General features: G+C 33.8%; 1 protein-coding gene across 8 annotated transcripts in view; it reads left to right on the forward strand.

The window, feature by feature from the left end:
• Positions 1-15,319, forward strand: part of LOC127846702 (endonuclease/exonuclease/phosphatase family domain-containing protein 1-like) — a 182,249-nt gene that overhangs the window by 150,455 nt on the left and 16,475 nt on the right. For 4 of the 8 annotated variants that reach the window (XM_052378193.1, XM_052378194.1, XM_052378198.1 and 1 more), the window contains 2 exons: positions 7,632-10,225; positions 11,388-11,439. In XM_052378193.1, the coding sequence (XP_052234153.1) occupies positions 9,270-10,225; positions 11,388-11,439 (1,008 nt within the window). In that variant the 5' untranslated portion in view covers positions 7,632-9,269. Of the gene's footprint in view, positions 1-7,119; positions 7,341-7,631; positions 10,226-11,387; positions 11,440-15,319 lie in introns of those variants that run through there. The other 4 variants (XM_052378196.1, XM_052378199.1, XM_052378195.1 and 1 more) reach the window with 4 other exon arrangements.

The raw sequence follows: 15,319 nt of genomic DNA on the forward strand, positions 1-15,319 counted from the left end.
GATATGCTAGTTTTACAATGTGTTGTTTTCTTGATACGTGTTTATGTATTTAAAGTGTACATAAACGATTGTTTCCTTTTACGTGACGTCGTCATATTAACAGTTTGCAGATTTATCACATATGTCAATTAGTGCCAATTAGAGTTAAAAGAGACATAATGGTTTTCACACGTGTAATTTGGGGACCTTATTACTCAATTGTTACTACTAGGGGACCGATTGCGCTGAGAATTGCAAATATTAATGTCAAAACAACATTGATGGCAATTAGCGAGTGGGGACCCACAAGTGCGCCGCTTTATCACTCATCGGCAAAAATGTCATGCTTCAGTGCGCATTAACCTCAAGTCTTGCTGTCAGCACAGATAAGCAGATTATGCTTTGTTAATTATTACTCTGGTTGTTTTAATAAAAGTTTAAATATTATGACGGTCAGTCTTCCTCGAAAATTTTAAATCCACGAAATTACGTGTCAACGAATTAGTTGTTTATTATTAAACCACGAAATTTCATACCGACGAATTTCTATACATTTACAGTAATTTGGATATCTTTTTGTTGACCCACACACAATTTGAGTAGGCGAGTGGAATTTACTATTGATGTTAAAATATTTGATAAATACATGGAGATAGTACTTAAGTAAAGATAGTTAATTTGCTATTTCATGTTTGGCAGCTTGTTGAGATTTATCAATTCTCTTGTGTGGGTTGAAACATTCAATGTGAAATGCAGCACATTTGGTTAAATTGTAAAAAAAGCATGTCTGTTGTTGAATTGATATTTGATCAACCAATCAGACAAAAACTAATCTGTACAATTGTTGTTACATGTACCGCTGCAAACGTCTTCATTTCTTCACTAAATACCTCTTATTCCCAAATATCTTGAAATCAAAGCATCCGTTATGGGATTGGATTTAGAAAAAAATATACATGACATGCCATAATGGGAATACATGTATAATGATCACAAAAGTCATCAATAAAAATAAAAACCAGTCAAAATGGTGTAGGCTGTAGACCTGTACAAAAGGACTTGAAGCATCAAATATTATCTGGGGGCTGAAGAAAAACATTGTAACTCAGTTCTATAAATGAACATGACGAAATATGCATGTACTGGAATTAAATTACTACCGCGTGAAATTGTTAACAATTATAATTATTGTTTTCACAATTTACTTGCCATAAGTAATTAATTGGTCACTATTTACATTAAACTTTTTGTGAGTAACAATTGTACCGGTAAACATTATATTAACACTAATTGTTAACAGTAAAAAGGTGTGTATGATGCGCAAAATGGTCTTTAATGTAGTTTTTAATTTACATGTTACCGGCATTCTCATAACCGATTGGACAGTGAACTTAACAACAGTTTTCTCGTCATTACATGACAAGATTTTGTGATACAGTTATAACGTAAATCACCAAATAATCGAATTATTAAAAAAAACTCTGCTCGCAGTTAAAAATGTGACCAATTAAGAGATAAGCCATGTGGATTATCGACCTAAACTTGCGGTTGTCATAATCCCTTTGGTCCTTTCCGATAAGGGTGTTATCTGTGTATTCATGTTGATGTTGCTGGCGATTTATACCTATCCTTTTTTTCAATCGCCATTTTCATGGAAATCTTATTTTTGCTCGCCAACCAGTAATTGCAATCACCAAATGTGAGTTTGGGGATCGGTGACGTTAACATAGTATATATATATACATATATATATATATATATATATACACTATGCGACCCATGATTTTTGCCTAATTTGCGAAGTCAAGGCGGGCATTTTGCTTTTTGGGTGGAAAATCACCGCGATTTCACGTGACTCGTCACTCCGACGTCATGCGAGAGCAAGATAATCTTCGCGCTAAATCCCCTCAATGTTGTGGTGATTCGCTGCGATTCGCCGCAATTCGCCGTGATAGCAGTGGATATCGTTGACATCGATGATTCGCCAATTCGTGCATATAAACTGAATCGTATCGATAACTGTATACATAACGCTTTTCTAATGTTCACAATTATCAAATAATCCAACATAATTGCAACATCACTTCCGAAAAATAATCTTAAACATTTATGTCGGTAAATATGTTTGAGAATTTCATTATAAATTAAGCACAACTATATGACTACGCCATTTTTCAGAAGTGTAAAGAATAAAGTGCATAATGTGGAACACAGCTTTCGTTGGACGAGCGTATTTAAAGTTAGATCGAATGCAATACGATCTTACGAAAAACTTTTTTTGCGTCATACGCCTTCATGTAAAAAACGTTTTCCTCCTGGAAATTGTGCTATTAATGCATAATTAAAACATTTTTTCGCCACGTAAAGCGTTGTAAAAAATTAATATACAATTCAAAACTATTATACCATAAGAATAAATGTTCCGTTAAATTCCCAATTGAGAATTATAATTTATAATCCGAAACACACTTCTGGTGTTTTAATGTTAGCACGATGTTCACAAATGCTTCCAATATAGCCATCATGTATATTTCCCGACAAAAGAGCGGGAAAATTATGCGGCAATGTACAAGGTCAAGGTAAAGAGTGTGCAAGTATTGATTTTTTATACAAACTGCGCAGCGCAGAGAACATTGAATTCTGTTGATTTCGGTTAAATGTTTCTTTGGTATTAAAACAGTTATATCGCCAAAAATTTGATATTTCTTTTAAAGTCATATCAAATCAAACACGCCGTATCCGTATCGTTATTGTGCGAAGTAAAACATAATACCTTGACGTGTATAGTTTTTTTGTTGTGAGAGACCATCTGAGTAAACGCCGAAAAATATACAAACTGTTATTTTTGTCAATGCCCTTTGATCCATTATTGCACTTAACTGGCAGCGCCATCTTGTTGTTTCTGTGATTGTCACATCTTTTCACAGTTTGAACATGTACAAAGAGTGCCAATTAGACACTAGAATAAACACTATCACCCGCTGGACAGTACACAATAAATAATCAAATGTTGAGGTTTTTTATTTTGGACGTGAAAACCCAGAGATATGCATGTACATTATACATCATCATATTTATTTAACTTTGCGAATGCTAAGTGCTACAATGACTTACTCGTGTTTTTTTTTCAGCAAAACAAACACAATGTTTAATGGCTTTAATATATAGGCAATGATGTAATAACAACATAATATATAACACGATATCATAATAACATGTACTTAAAAATAGAACAGTAATGTATTTCCGATTTCTGGCTTATCAAGCATTGTGAATGTATGTACAACGCTCGGAAAGTAATGCGAGTAACACGAGTTATCCGCATTGGAGCCTGAAACAGAAAATAAATAAGTATAGCATCCAAATAATTAGACGTAAGCTACCGATTACATTTAAACTTTAAATGAAAGTGTTACTTAAACAATTTTCCGTGCCTTAAGGCGCGAATATTTTGCTAAACACTGTTAACAAAAGGGCTACACATTATAATTCTTAATGAAATGCAAAAATAAGTATTAACATAATTAATAACGTCAATAAACACACACGGTTAGATCAAAGTTTAAAAGGAAAACTTATATCATATGTCTCGTAAATTACCAAATTATTAGTTTCGTCTAAATCAAATACCATGTATAGAGAAACAAGGTATTTATAACCGACCAATGACGAAACACTATGCAACTTTCAATTTACACAGTGCTACGCTACATGTATATGGCAACAATATGGAATTTGAACAGTGGTAGTGTATTCGGGCCTGGAATATAATTGATTGTAAGTGTTAATAAACATTCTACTAATGCAATTACATGTACTTAAATAATGTTTACATGTTATGTTCAATAATTATTGCATGATCATTCTGCGCTGTTATATTAATTTGGAGCTGTTAAAGCTTCCGACATTACTTCATCAAGTTCATGTCAGAACAGGAGTATTTAAGTTAATACGCCCATTGTATATAACAACGACAAAAGCTTTATTATTGCAATGTATAATGTAAGTGTATACATATATGTTACATGTAATGTACATGTAGTGTAACCATCAACGTAAATCGCTTAAAAAGGGGAATCACGGCGGTACGCGGTGATTTGCGCTGATTCGCGCTGATTGCGCAACAGCGAGATACATCGCGCGACGGTCGCCGAGACATCACCCAAATTTTCTTGTCGCTCGGAAACACTGCGATTTGTCACGTTGCATCGATTGCGGTGATGCGAGAATTGCGGCAAAAATCACGGGTCGCGTAGTGTATATATATATATGCATCTCTTGCTTGAACAATGTTTGTTCGATGGCAAGTAAATTGTTTTAACACTTAAATTTTGTTCTTCATGTACTAATGCTTGTGTGCAGGCTTATTAGGTATGACACTGTCTGCTTTAATGTTATTTTTTGTTTTGAGAAAGTCCCTTTTTAGGGAAAGTCCAATTTGGGTGAAAAGTGTCTTCCCTGATTAAACAATGCAGACTGCACAGACTAATCTGGGAGAACTCTTTACACTCATGCATTAAGTTCCGTTTTCCAAGAGCAATAAGTGCTCATAATGAAGTGTTGGGCACAATGCCCTTTATGAGTTGATGAAACTCGGTCAGGTTACGTAATAAGTGTCCATTGTTGATATACTTATATCTGATACTATCAAGAGATATCTGAAATACTGATCATGAGCATAGTTTATCAGGTGTTGATTTCTCTCTTTTGTTTTAGAATAACTGTTTCAAATGGACTTGTTGACAGCTTGGTCACATAGATTCAAAAAGTTATGTTTGTATTATGTTGAAACGAGCAAATTAACACCCCTGACTAAGGCAGATGTTAAATATAAAAGTAAATATTTGGTTACTTATTATAATATTTAATAAATATCAAACAAATAATTTTAAACTACCTTGCATATTTAACACCCTTTTGGATGTAGTGATAGCTATTTAGTCATTGCACTTTTCACCAGGGTTCAAACCGCAGGGCTGTCACAATGTTTTATTAACCCTTTTCATTTTTGTTTAAATTATTTAAAACTATTCAAAATATTTATTTAATGACACTTGTAAAAATATTTGGAAAAATCTGTGAAAGTCCCTTTAAGTCCCTGGTATGTCTATTAATAATTATTAAGCATTCCAGAGTGTTGTTAAACAATGTTTTTAAAGTTGATAAAAATTTCAATTTAAGCAAATTCTTAAGTAAATGTGTGTTTGTTTATATGCTCCCCGAAATAAATTCTGGCGGAGCATATAGTTGCCAGTTTGTCCTGTCTTACTTACTTACATGTACTTACATGTACTTCCTTACTTCCGTCACACTTTTGCTACCATTTCTCATACCTCCTTCAATACTTTACCAATCGCTTTCATACTTGGCATGTAGGTACCTTGCATGGACGTCTACCTTTTGATGAGGTTTGAGGTCACTGGGGTCAAGGTCAAGGTCACTGAGGCTAATAATAGACTTTCTTCCGTCACACTTTTGCTACCGTTTCTCATAGTGCCTTCAATACTTTACCAATCGCTTTCATATTTGGCATGTAGGTACATGTACCTTGCATGGACCTCTACCTTTTGATGAGGTTTGAGGTCACTGGGTCAAGGTCACCAAGGCTAATAATAGATTTTTAAGGTGTTAATTAACACATACATAGACAAAGCGCACCATGGGGGAGACTCCATCAGTTTCACTGATATTTATACCCCCATTACTGGTAATGGGAGCTATATAGGAGTCACTTTGTCGGTCTGTCTGTCTGTCTGTCGATCTGTCTGTCGGTCTGTCTGTCGCGAAAATTTCATCCGATCTTCACCAAACTCGGTCAGAAGTTGTATCTAGATGATGTCAAGGTTCAGTTTAAATATGGGTCATGTCGGGTTAAAAAAGGAGGTCACAGGGTCACTTAGAGCGTTTAAAACCGAAAGTTTGTCCGGACCATAACTATGTCATTTATTGTTAAATTTTAAAATCATTTGGCAAATTTGGTCACCATCATGGGGCGGTGTGTGGCGCGAAACAATTACGTCAATATCTCGAAGGTCAAGGTCACACTTTGAGTTCAAAGATTAAAAATGGCAATAAATGAGCTTGTCTGGGCAATAACTTTGTCGTTCATTGTGAGATTTTAAAATCATTTGGCACATTTGTTCACCATCATTGGACGGTGTGTCGCGCGAAAGAATTACGTCAATATCTCCAAGGTCAAGGTCACACTTTGAGTTCAGAGATCAAAAATGGCCATAAATGAGCTTGCCCGGGCCATAACTATGTCATTCATTGTGAGATTATAAAATCATTTGGCATATTTGTTCACCATCATTGGACGGTGTGTCGTGGGAAAGAATTACGTCGATATCTCCAAGGTTAAGGTCACACTTTGAGTTCAAAGGTTAAAAATGGCCATAAATGACCTTGTCCGGGCCATAACTTTGTTGTTCATTGTGATATTTTAAAATCATTTGGCACATTTGTTCACCATTATTGGACGGTGTGTCGCGCGAAAGAATTACGTTTATTTCTGCAAAGTCAAGGTCACACTGTGAGTTCAAAGGTCAAAAATGGCCATAAATGATCTTGTCAGGGCCAAAACTATGTCATTAATTGTGAGATTTTAAAAATACCTGGTACATTTGTTCACAATCATTGGACGATGTGTCATGCGAAAAAATTATGTCGATAAGTCCAAGGTCTAGGTCACACTCGGAGTTCAAAAGTAAAAAAATGGCCATAAATTTGGACGGCATGTCATGCGAAAGAATTCAAGAGTTCAAAGGTCGAAATGGCCATAAATTATAATGACATTATAATTCTTAAAAGTCGCCATAAATTGGATTCTCTTGTTTTGTGAAGACAGCATGCAAAATAGTCTGTGTCAATGCGGCACGTGGGGGTATACGTCACGTCTGTGACAAAGCTCTAGTCTTGTTTACCATGTAAGCAACCTTCATAAAATGATCAATTTGTTTATAATTTCAAATTCATCCCGCTGCAATTCTTATTAGTTACATTACCAAACAAAAAATAATCGTGTTTCGTGTTTACGCCCTTGTTAATTATAATAGATTACAAACGATATGGAATGATCGAATGAGAGCTGTAAATGTGCTGATAATAAAAGTGATTTATTATGTTCACAAGTTTATCATTATTTCGATAACAAACACAGTTCAACAGTGTGAATGACTGTATTGAAATAACTGTGTATCGTATGTGTTAATTAAACTGGCATTAACTGGGATATAAAAATTGTCTCATGCATAGGTAATGGATTAAACTGCTTATTTGCAATGAGAATTGTTGAATATTTTAAGGTCATATACAGTGCTTGTTTGTAGAGTATTTTTTGGACTGAGGTTAATAGATTTACTGTGAGTTTGAGTTTGATTCAAAGATTTATAGATTAACTTTAAACTTCTTAAAATAATTTGATTAACTAGTTACATGTAAATGTTTTCTTTTAATGTATTTGTATTTTTTTTAAAGTAAAAAACAATGTATGTATTTAGAAACCATGCAATAAATGATATGACTGTATTTGTATGTAAAAACATGTGCAGAAGTTTACGTGATTTACACATGTTTAATAAATTGTTTTGTTGCATGGATTATATAATTATAATGAGATGTTTAAGAAATGATAATATGATTTTATTTTTCAGGAAATCACGCAAACTCCCTGAAATCAGATATCCATGCCTTTAATGACTTTGGAAGATGAAAGGACTCATACATTGTCAACCGTGTAAACATTAGTGGTGTAATCGGTGTAAATTTGACATTGTCAACCGTGTAAACATTAGTGATGTAATCGGTGTAAATATGGTTGATGAACTCAAATATAGCATGTGAATGACCTTATGAACTCATACATTGTAAACCGTGTAAACATTAGTGATGTAATTGGTGTAAATATGATTGATGAACTCAAATATAGCATGTGGATGACATACAGTGTAAACATTAGTGATGTAATCGGTGTAAATATGATTGATGAACTCAAATATAGCATGTGAATGACCTTATTTCATAATATTAACAATCATGTGAATACTGGTCGTGTACGTAATTCCGGCCTGTACGTAAAAAATCGGCCACCTGTGTTTAATCATTTTCATGATCTAAACACACATGTTTTGATAATTTTTAGAATAATCAACTTGAAAACCAACCCTACTCTCAATATTTTGCAAATTAAAGAAGCATTTCACTGTAAACGTCTGCATTAAAATGTCTCAAACATAACACAAGATATTTCTCTCATGGGAAAAGTGACGTCATTAGCCAATGCAAAAAATTATAATTATATAAGAAACAAATATATTTGAAAAAATTATTATTATTTCTCTCTGATAAACTTTTATTAAGGTATTTTTTAATTAATTGTATAAAAACATACATTTAAAACAAAAAAATCAGGACCTAAATATAAACTTTTAATATATGAATTACCTCCCTTGATTTGAATATTAATAGTTTACATGTTGTAAAATTAAATATAAGCGTTTACTAAAAATCGACACTAAAGTCAACTTTTTAAACAAAATGTTTTTACTTTCTTAGCTATGTTAGTAAAAATTGATTAAAACTATTGAAAATAAATATTTTTTATGAATTTGCAGTTCCCCATTAACCGTGCAGGCCTGTTATTATTTAATAAAATAGGTAGGGGGAGTAACTGGTATAAAAACGTCGCATATATGTTAAGTTTCAAGTCAAAAATTGTGTTTGTGTAAACCTTTATTAATACTCTTAAAATGAGGACATTCGTCTAAAGATATTGCTTTGTAATTGTACCTGCAGATTAAACTGAAAAGTGGCCGATTTTTTAGGTACAATTGCCCTACGAAAATTGATAGTTTATATGTCATTAATTACTGTTCATAAAAGTAACATACACTGATCTAATTCTATTGAAATTTTCATGCTAGGTGAGTTTTGAACCCAGGATTATATATGTGAAGTTTAGTTTCAACCAGTTGCCTAAAACAAAAGATTTTGTTAAAATAGTCCCAAAAGTGGCCGGAATTACGTACCCGACCAGTAGTCTTATTTTCATTTGGCCAAAGTTTGAAGATGCTATTGAACTTACGCGTGGTAATGCACGATTTAGATATGTTTTTTTATGCAGTAAAAAAGAAGTTCCAAAAATGAAACTTGAATTGAAAATGGAACCACAAAGTTCCATTTAAGTATGGTAAAATATTCAAAACTGAAGCTCAGGGAATTCAAAGTATAAATTCCGGTCAAAAGTGAAAACACAAACGACAGTAAAAACAACAAAACAACAACACATAAGAATGGGGGGTATGAACAGTTGTTGCATTCCGAAGAAAAGCGGAATTGAAGATGATGAAACAAAGAAGTCAAGTTTTCGTAAGCATCGAAGGCAACTTAGTGCGACTTTCAACATGGCGGTTTTGGGAGAAGAAAAAGAAGAACTTGTAAAAAATAAACTTGATATAAATACAGCGACAGAAGAGGAACTAATGACCTTGCCTGGTATAAACCGTGAAACTGCCAAAAAGATAGTGGATTATCGTAGACAGATCAAGGGGTTTAAGGTGATCGAAGATTTAGCGCTAGTTTCAGGTGTTGGTGCGGTAAAATTGAAAGCGATTCAGCACGAAATATGTCTGAAAACAGACGATGACGGAAAAGGTGACAATTTTGAAGCTTCCTTAAATGGGGTTATTAAAAAGGAAAGTAAATCAGTGATTGTTCACTTGAATTCGTCAAATGTGTTCCAGTTGATGAAAGTTAAAGGAATAGGCCAAACTTTGGCTGAAAATATAGTCACGTACAGGGATAAAAAGGGACCATTTACGAACATCGATGACTTGATAAAAGTGAAGGGTATAGGGCCAAATGTTTTAAGTGCAATTAGGCCACAGTTGACATTGGACGAAAACCTTGCTACAGACAGTGTGTCTTATGCTTCATCGAAAAAGTCTTCAAATTTAAATTTCAATACCAGTGCAATACCTAGCAGAACGTCAGACATTTCTTTACATTCTCGCAATAATTCCCATGACCCGGCTGTTGAATTTTCAAAAGGATCTTTAGAAAACTTGGTGGACAAATTGGGGCCATATTCACAAAAACCGTTACGGCCTGCAGTGGAATTCCCAACGTTTAAGTGCAATAATCGTAAAGCTGTTCGCATTGCCTCGTGGAATCTGCAGTGTTGTTCTTCTGAGAAAGCAAATAACCCAGGGGTACAAGATGTCGTGTGTATGACCATCTTGGAAAATGGGTATGATTAAAACTACTGTAAAATTATGTCTATTGCATGGTCAGCATGAATTTTTGTGGTTAAAAAAAATGTTATTGTCTGATTTTTTAAAACAAAATGAGGAATTTGCATCTGTCATTTATTGATGAGTTTGTGTTAAATATGCGTTGTAAATTGTGTTGGTCAACCAACAAAACCAACAAAAATTAATGCCCCAGGAATAAATTAATGATGATTTTATAGTATTTATTACAAGTTATTGTGCTGAGTCATACAGTGTCACTATATTTCTCTATTAATGTATGTGTAAGTTGTCAGTTGATTCAACTAGCTACATGTAGCTTGTATACAAGCATGTCCAGTTGTTTCAGTGATGAAACATTATTTACCATTTTATAAATATTTTTTTCCATTTGTATCAATTTCAATTTGGCCTTACTACATGTAAGTCTTGAATAGGCACCATCATCAAAACAATTTCTTCAAGATGATGCAATTTTCCCATTGCCAGTTTGGTCGATAAACCGTAAAATCATTTATACTCGTTGGCATGAATTTTGGTGTTTTTTTAATAAAAATTTTTTTTTGAGGACATGTAAATACATGGATTTCTGATTCAGATTGTGTAAAAAAAGAGGAATATGAGACTGTAATTTTGCACGTCTTAAATTTGTTAAATTTGTGGATCGTTCAACCCAAAAAATCCATGAAAATTTATTTCACATGAGTTATAATGATATAACAGTAGCCCCAACATGGAAGGTTTGTCCTTTTCCCCAAATCTAGAAAATGCCCTGTATTGATATACAATGCTAAAGATGATTCATAACTGATAATTAGAATTATAAGAAATACGTAAATAATAAGAATTATAAGTAATTATTAAATCATGACTTGAACTTCATTAAATTTTAGCCTCTATCTGGCAAAACTGGGCTCCTATGCATGTGCGTAAATTGTCTTTCCAGATTAGTCTGTGAAATCTGCACAGGCTAATCAGGGACAACACTTTCTGTTTAACTGAATTGTCCTTCAGAACAGACTTCCGTTACACAAAAAAATCCATTAAAGTGATGTGTGGTACAATATTACTCATTAATATTAGCCTGCGAATGCAAAACATGCATAAAGCCCAGTTTTCCTATAACATAGTTCATTGCATTTGTGTTGTAATTATTGACAGATTGAGCATTATAGCTGTACAAGAACTTGCAGACAAGGAGGCCTTGCAAAAGGTAACAAAGCACCCTGATATTGAATCTTTATGGTATGGTGTATCTGCATTTGATTCAGGGAATAATTTCTTAAAAATGTGAAATATAACATTGCCTTGGTGATTTTTAGAGATTAATTTTGGGCAGAAATTTAACCTGGCTCCCCTGGTCAAAATGTGTTTGTGCCCCTTAATGACCTTAAAATTCACTCTCAATGTAAACTAAAAACAACAACAAATGAACTGTATATGTAGACAAGTTAGAGGGCCAGGGTTTTGTCTGCCCTTTTTGGGAAAAGGAGTCTGACCAAATTGGGAATTTTTTATCGACAAAATTAGCCATTTTGGGAATTTTCGCTTTGATGAAACGGCTCATTAGGGAAAAAATTGTGAATTTATCATGCTTAAATAATTCAGTGGTTTAACAAATAAATTTGTTTTTATTTGTTATTTTGTCTTCTTTATAGAAACAGATGCAATATTTGGCATGTTCAATGTTTATTCAAGTACTGCAGTTCGGTTTTTCAGTTACACTTTGAGATAAGAACTGTACAGTCAAAACCTTATAGCAGATATTTTTGACCAAAACAAACACTGGTTAGTCACACAAGTTATAAGACACTTCATTCTTAAAAAAAAATTAATTTTTTTTTTTATTTTTTTTTAAATTGGGATTTTTTTTTTATAATTTCTGTTTGGGATCGGGTCCGTTTGCTTTGGGAGTGCCCCGTTTTCCGGTAGGTCAGACAGTGCTGAAAAACCCCTGAGGGCATAGGCAATTTTGTAAGCAATCCAAGCTATTTTAATCTAATCAAGTTTGGGCATTACATACAGAGCTTTTGTAGTTAATGATTGCAGGCTCAACATTAACGGTTGTTTGATTGTCCCTGGCAGGTTAAAGTTGGGTCCGGGCAATTATTATATTATTTTTTAATCTAGTTTTCCGAGCGGGCAAGTGCAAAAAAGAACAAAGAAAAATGTGTGTTTCTCTGGTTAAATAGTACAAATAATCACGAACAATTTGCCTAATGCACGAATTTACCTTGGGGATTGTTGTTTGCGGAAGTCCGAACTAACTACACATGGTGCGCAAGCATTTCCACGTGTTGTTTACAGTACTGTTAGGAGACGAGAAATGTCTAGTTTATTTAGCTTTGGCTTTACAATTAACTGGAAGTGTGCAAATGAAAAATGCGCAGAAAAATCATCGGAAAGTACCAAAAAGTACGAATTGAAGCGAAAACGCAACTTTTTACCAAAATGGAAAAGTGAGTTGGAATGGCTAATTATTTCATCAATAATCAAAAATTTGCACAAATCTACATTTAGACTTTAATTAGACTTTAATTGCTGTAATCATTTTGTTAAATGTGCTAAAATACAAGAAAGGTTTTGTGGTGTATCATTTTGATCTTTATAAAAAAAATATGAGGTTAATAGTTAATGTGATTTTTCATATTTGGGCAAGTGGCTTTACGTTCAGGGCAAGAATATTTTCTAAGTACTTGCCCGGCAGATCAAGTTGGTTTTTAGGTTAATGTTGAGCCCTGGTATGTAGTTAATGTTTTATTTTACAGTAGAATATAAACATGTAATAATTCATCTTAAAAATAATTATCCTTTCTTCATAAAATCCCCCCTCTGACAGGAACTGCCACCTTTCCTCCAAACAAGAAAAACAAACAACTGCTACAATTAAAAAAATATAAGAATGCCAATAACAAGTAAGTTTTTACTATATGTTCAAATGCTTTAATGATATTTGACTTTTCTACAAGCCTCAAAATTCCTTCATTTTTTCAGTTTTCATTGTCTCCTTTTTGAAGAATTGTTGGTATACAGCCTGGTCAATAACTTGTACATATATGGGTATAACCCAGTTTTATACCATACAAAATGTCACCCTTCAGCACGTATTGAGAGCTAAAACGTGTACACTATTAAATCTGTTGGCATTTAAAGCCATATATTGGCACAAAGTGAGGCATTTTTATGTGTGTGAGTATGTCAGTCTGTCCGTCCGTCCGAAAAAAAACTTGAACGTTGGCCATAACTTTCGCATTATTGAAGATAGAAACTTGATATTTGGCATGCATATGTATCTCATGAAGCTGCACATTTTGAGTGGTGGAAGTTTAAGGTCAAGGTCAACCTTCAAGGTCAAATGTAAAAACAAAAAATAATAACTAAATTTCAAAGCGGCGTTCTCATGAAGCTGCACATTTTGAGTGGTGGAAGTTCAAGGTCAAGGTCATCCTTCATTGTCAGAGGTCAAACAATTTATTTTTTTTTCAAGGCGGTGTTCTCATGAAGCTGCACATTTTGAGTGGTGGAAGTTCAAGGTCAAGGTCATCCTTCAAGGTCAAAGGTCAAACAAAATAAAAAAATTATATTTTAAAGCGGCGCAATAGGGGGCATTGTGTTTCTGACGAACACATCTCTTGTTCAGTTCAAAATCTAACCAGATCAACTAAATGCCAAGACTTTGGCGCTAACATCAATGAATATTTGAACCCAAGTTATTTTAGACACAATTCATAGTTTCGCTGTATTTGGTTGGTGGTATACATCTATAATTCAGTCCCTCTACAATTTTTCTGATATTTTCATTTACTTCTTGTTTGAAAATGTTTCTGCCTTACATTTATGTTTATATCATAAACACTTAATGTAAAATGATGGGGTCACACTTTTATTGAATAACAAAAATAAGAGTAATATGTAGATCCAATCTCTACATTCACTGTCAAAGGTTTAGTTATGAGTGCTAAAACCCTTGATTCTGTAGTCAGATACTACGAAATATCTTGAGCAATCAGTGACTCATATTTCTGTTGTTGAGGTGACACATTGTTGTTAGCTGTTCATGTATGTTAGCTTGTTACATGTTCAAAACACCAACTTTGTAGGGGAAAGGGCCTTTTTGGTTCAGTGGAAGAAAAAGAGGCCCCTTGCGAAGAAGGTTTTTCTGGCCTTGTTATTACGTGGTCATGTTCACTTTATTTTATGAAAATATTTAGTGTCTTTTGATGGGAAAATGGCTCCACAAAAAAAACATCAAATGATGTGATGAAAATTATTATAATGTTACTATCAAGACTATGTTATTGGTGATAATTATTTTCAACAAGGTTGTAATACAATAAATAGTTTGCAGTGTTTTATTACCATTTTAGGAATGGGTCCGGGTCTCTCTGGATTGGGAAAAATGGTGCGTTTTGACTTAAATTGGGAAATTAGTGTTGTTGATTTGCTTACAAATGCTTCAAAATGGAGAATAAAAGTGGTTTCAATACTTTTTTTACTAAGGTTTAAATGATAGAGCTGGATTGGAACTAAATGTTTAGATTTTCTTTTTTGGGGGGAGGGGGAAACCTTTGAATGGAAGATTTTTGGACCCATTTGGGAAAAAAAACCTTTGTATGCCCCCGGATCGATTGATCGGGGGTAAATTGTTTTTGGCCTGTCTTTCTTTCTGTCATTCTGTCTCAAAACCTTAACCTTACAGTAAAGTTTTGCAATATTTTTTGAAATATTGAAAATAGCAACTTGATATTTGGCATGCGTGTGTATCTCATGGAGCTGCACATTTTGAGTGGTGAAAGGTCAAGGTAAAGGTCATCCTTCAAGGTCAAAGGTAAAAAAATGATGTCCCAAAACTTTAACCTTACAGCAAAGTTTTACAATAACTTTTGAAATATTGCACAAAGCAACTTGATATTTGACATGCATGTGTATCTCATGGAGCTGCACATTTTGAGTGGTGAAAGGTCAAGGTTATCCTTCAAGGTAAAAGGTAAAAAAAAGCGGCGCATTAGGGGGCATTGTGTTTCTGACAAACACATCTCTTGTTCCATTGGGAATGGGCCGAATACCGAAACTACATGTAAATTTGAACACAA

Source organism: Dreissena polymorpha, chromosome 9 (genome assembly GCF_020536995.1).
Source record: "Dreissena polymorpha isolate Duluth1 chromosome 9, UMN_Dpol_1.0, whole genome shotgun sequence".
Classification (NCBI taxonomy): domain Eukaryota; kingdom Metazoa; phylum Mollusca; class Bivalvia; order Myida; family Dreissenidae; genus Dreissena; species Dreissena polymorpha.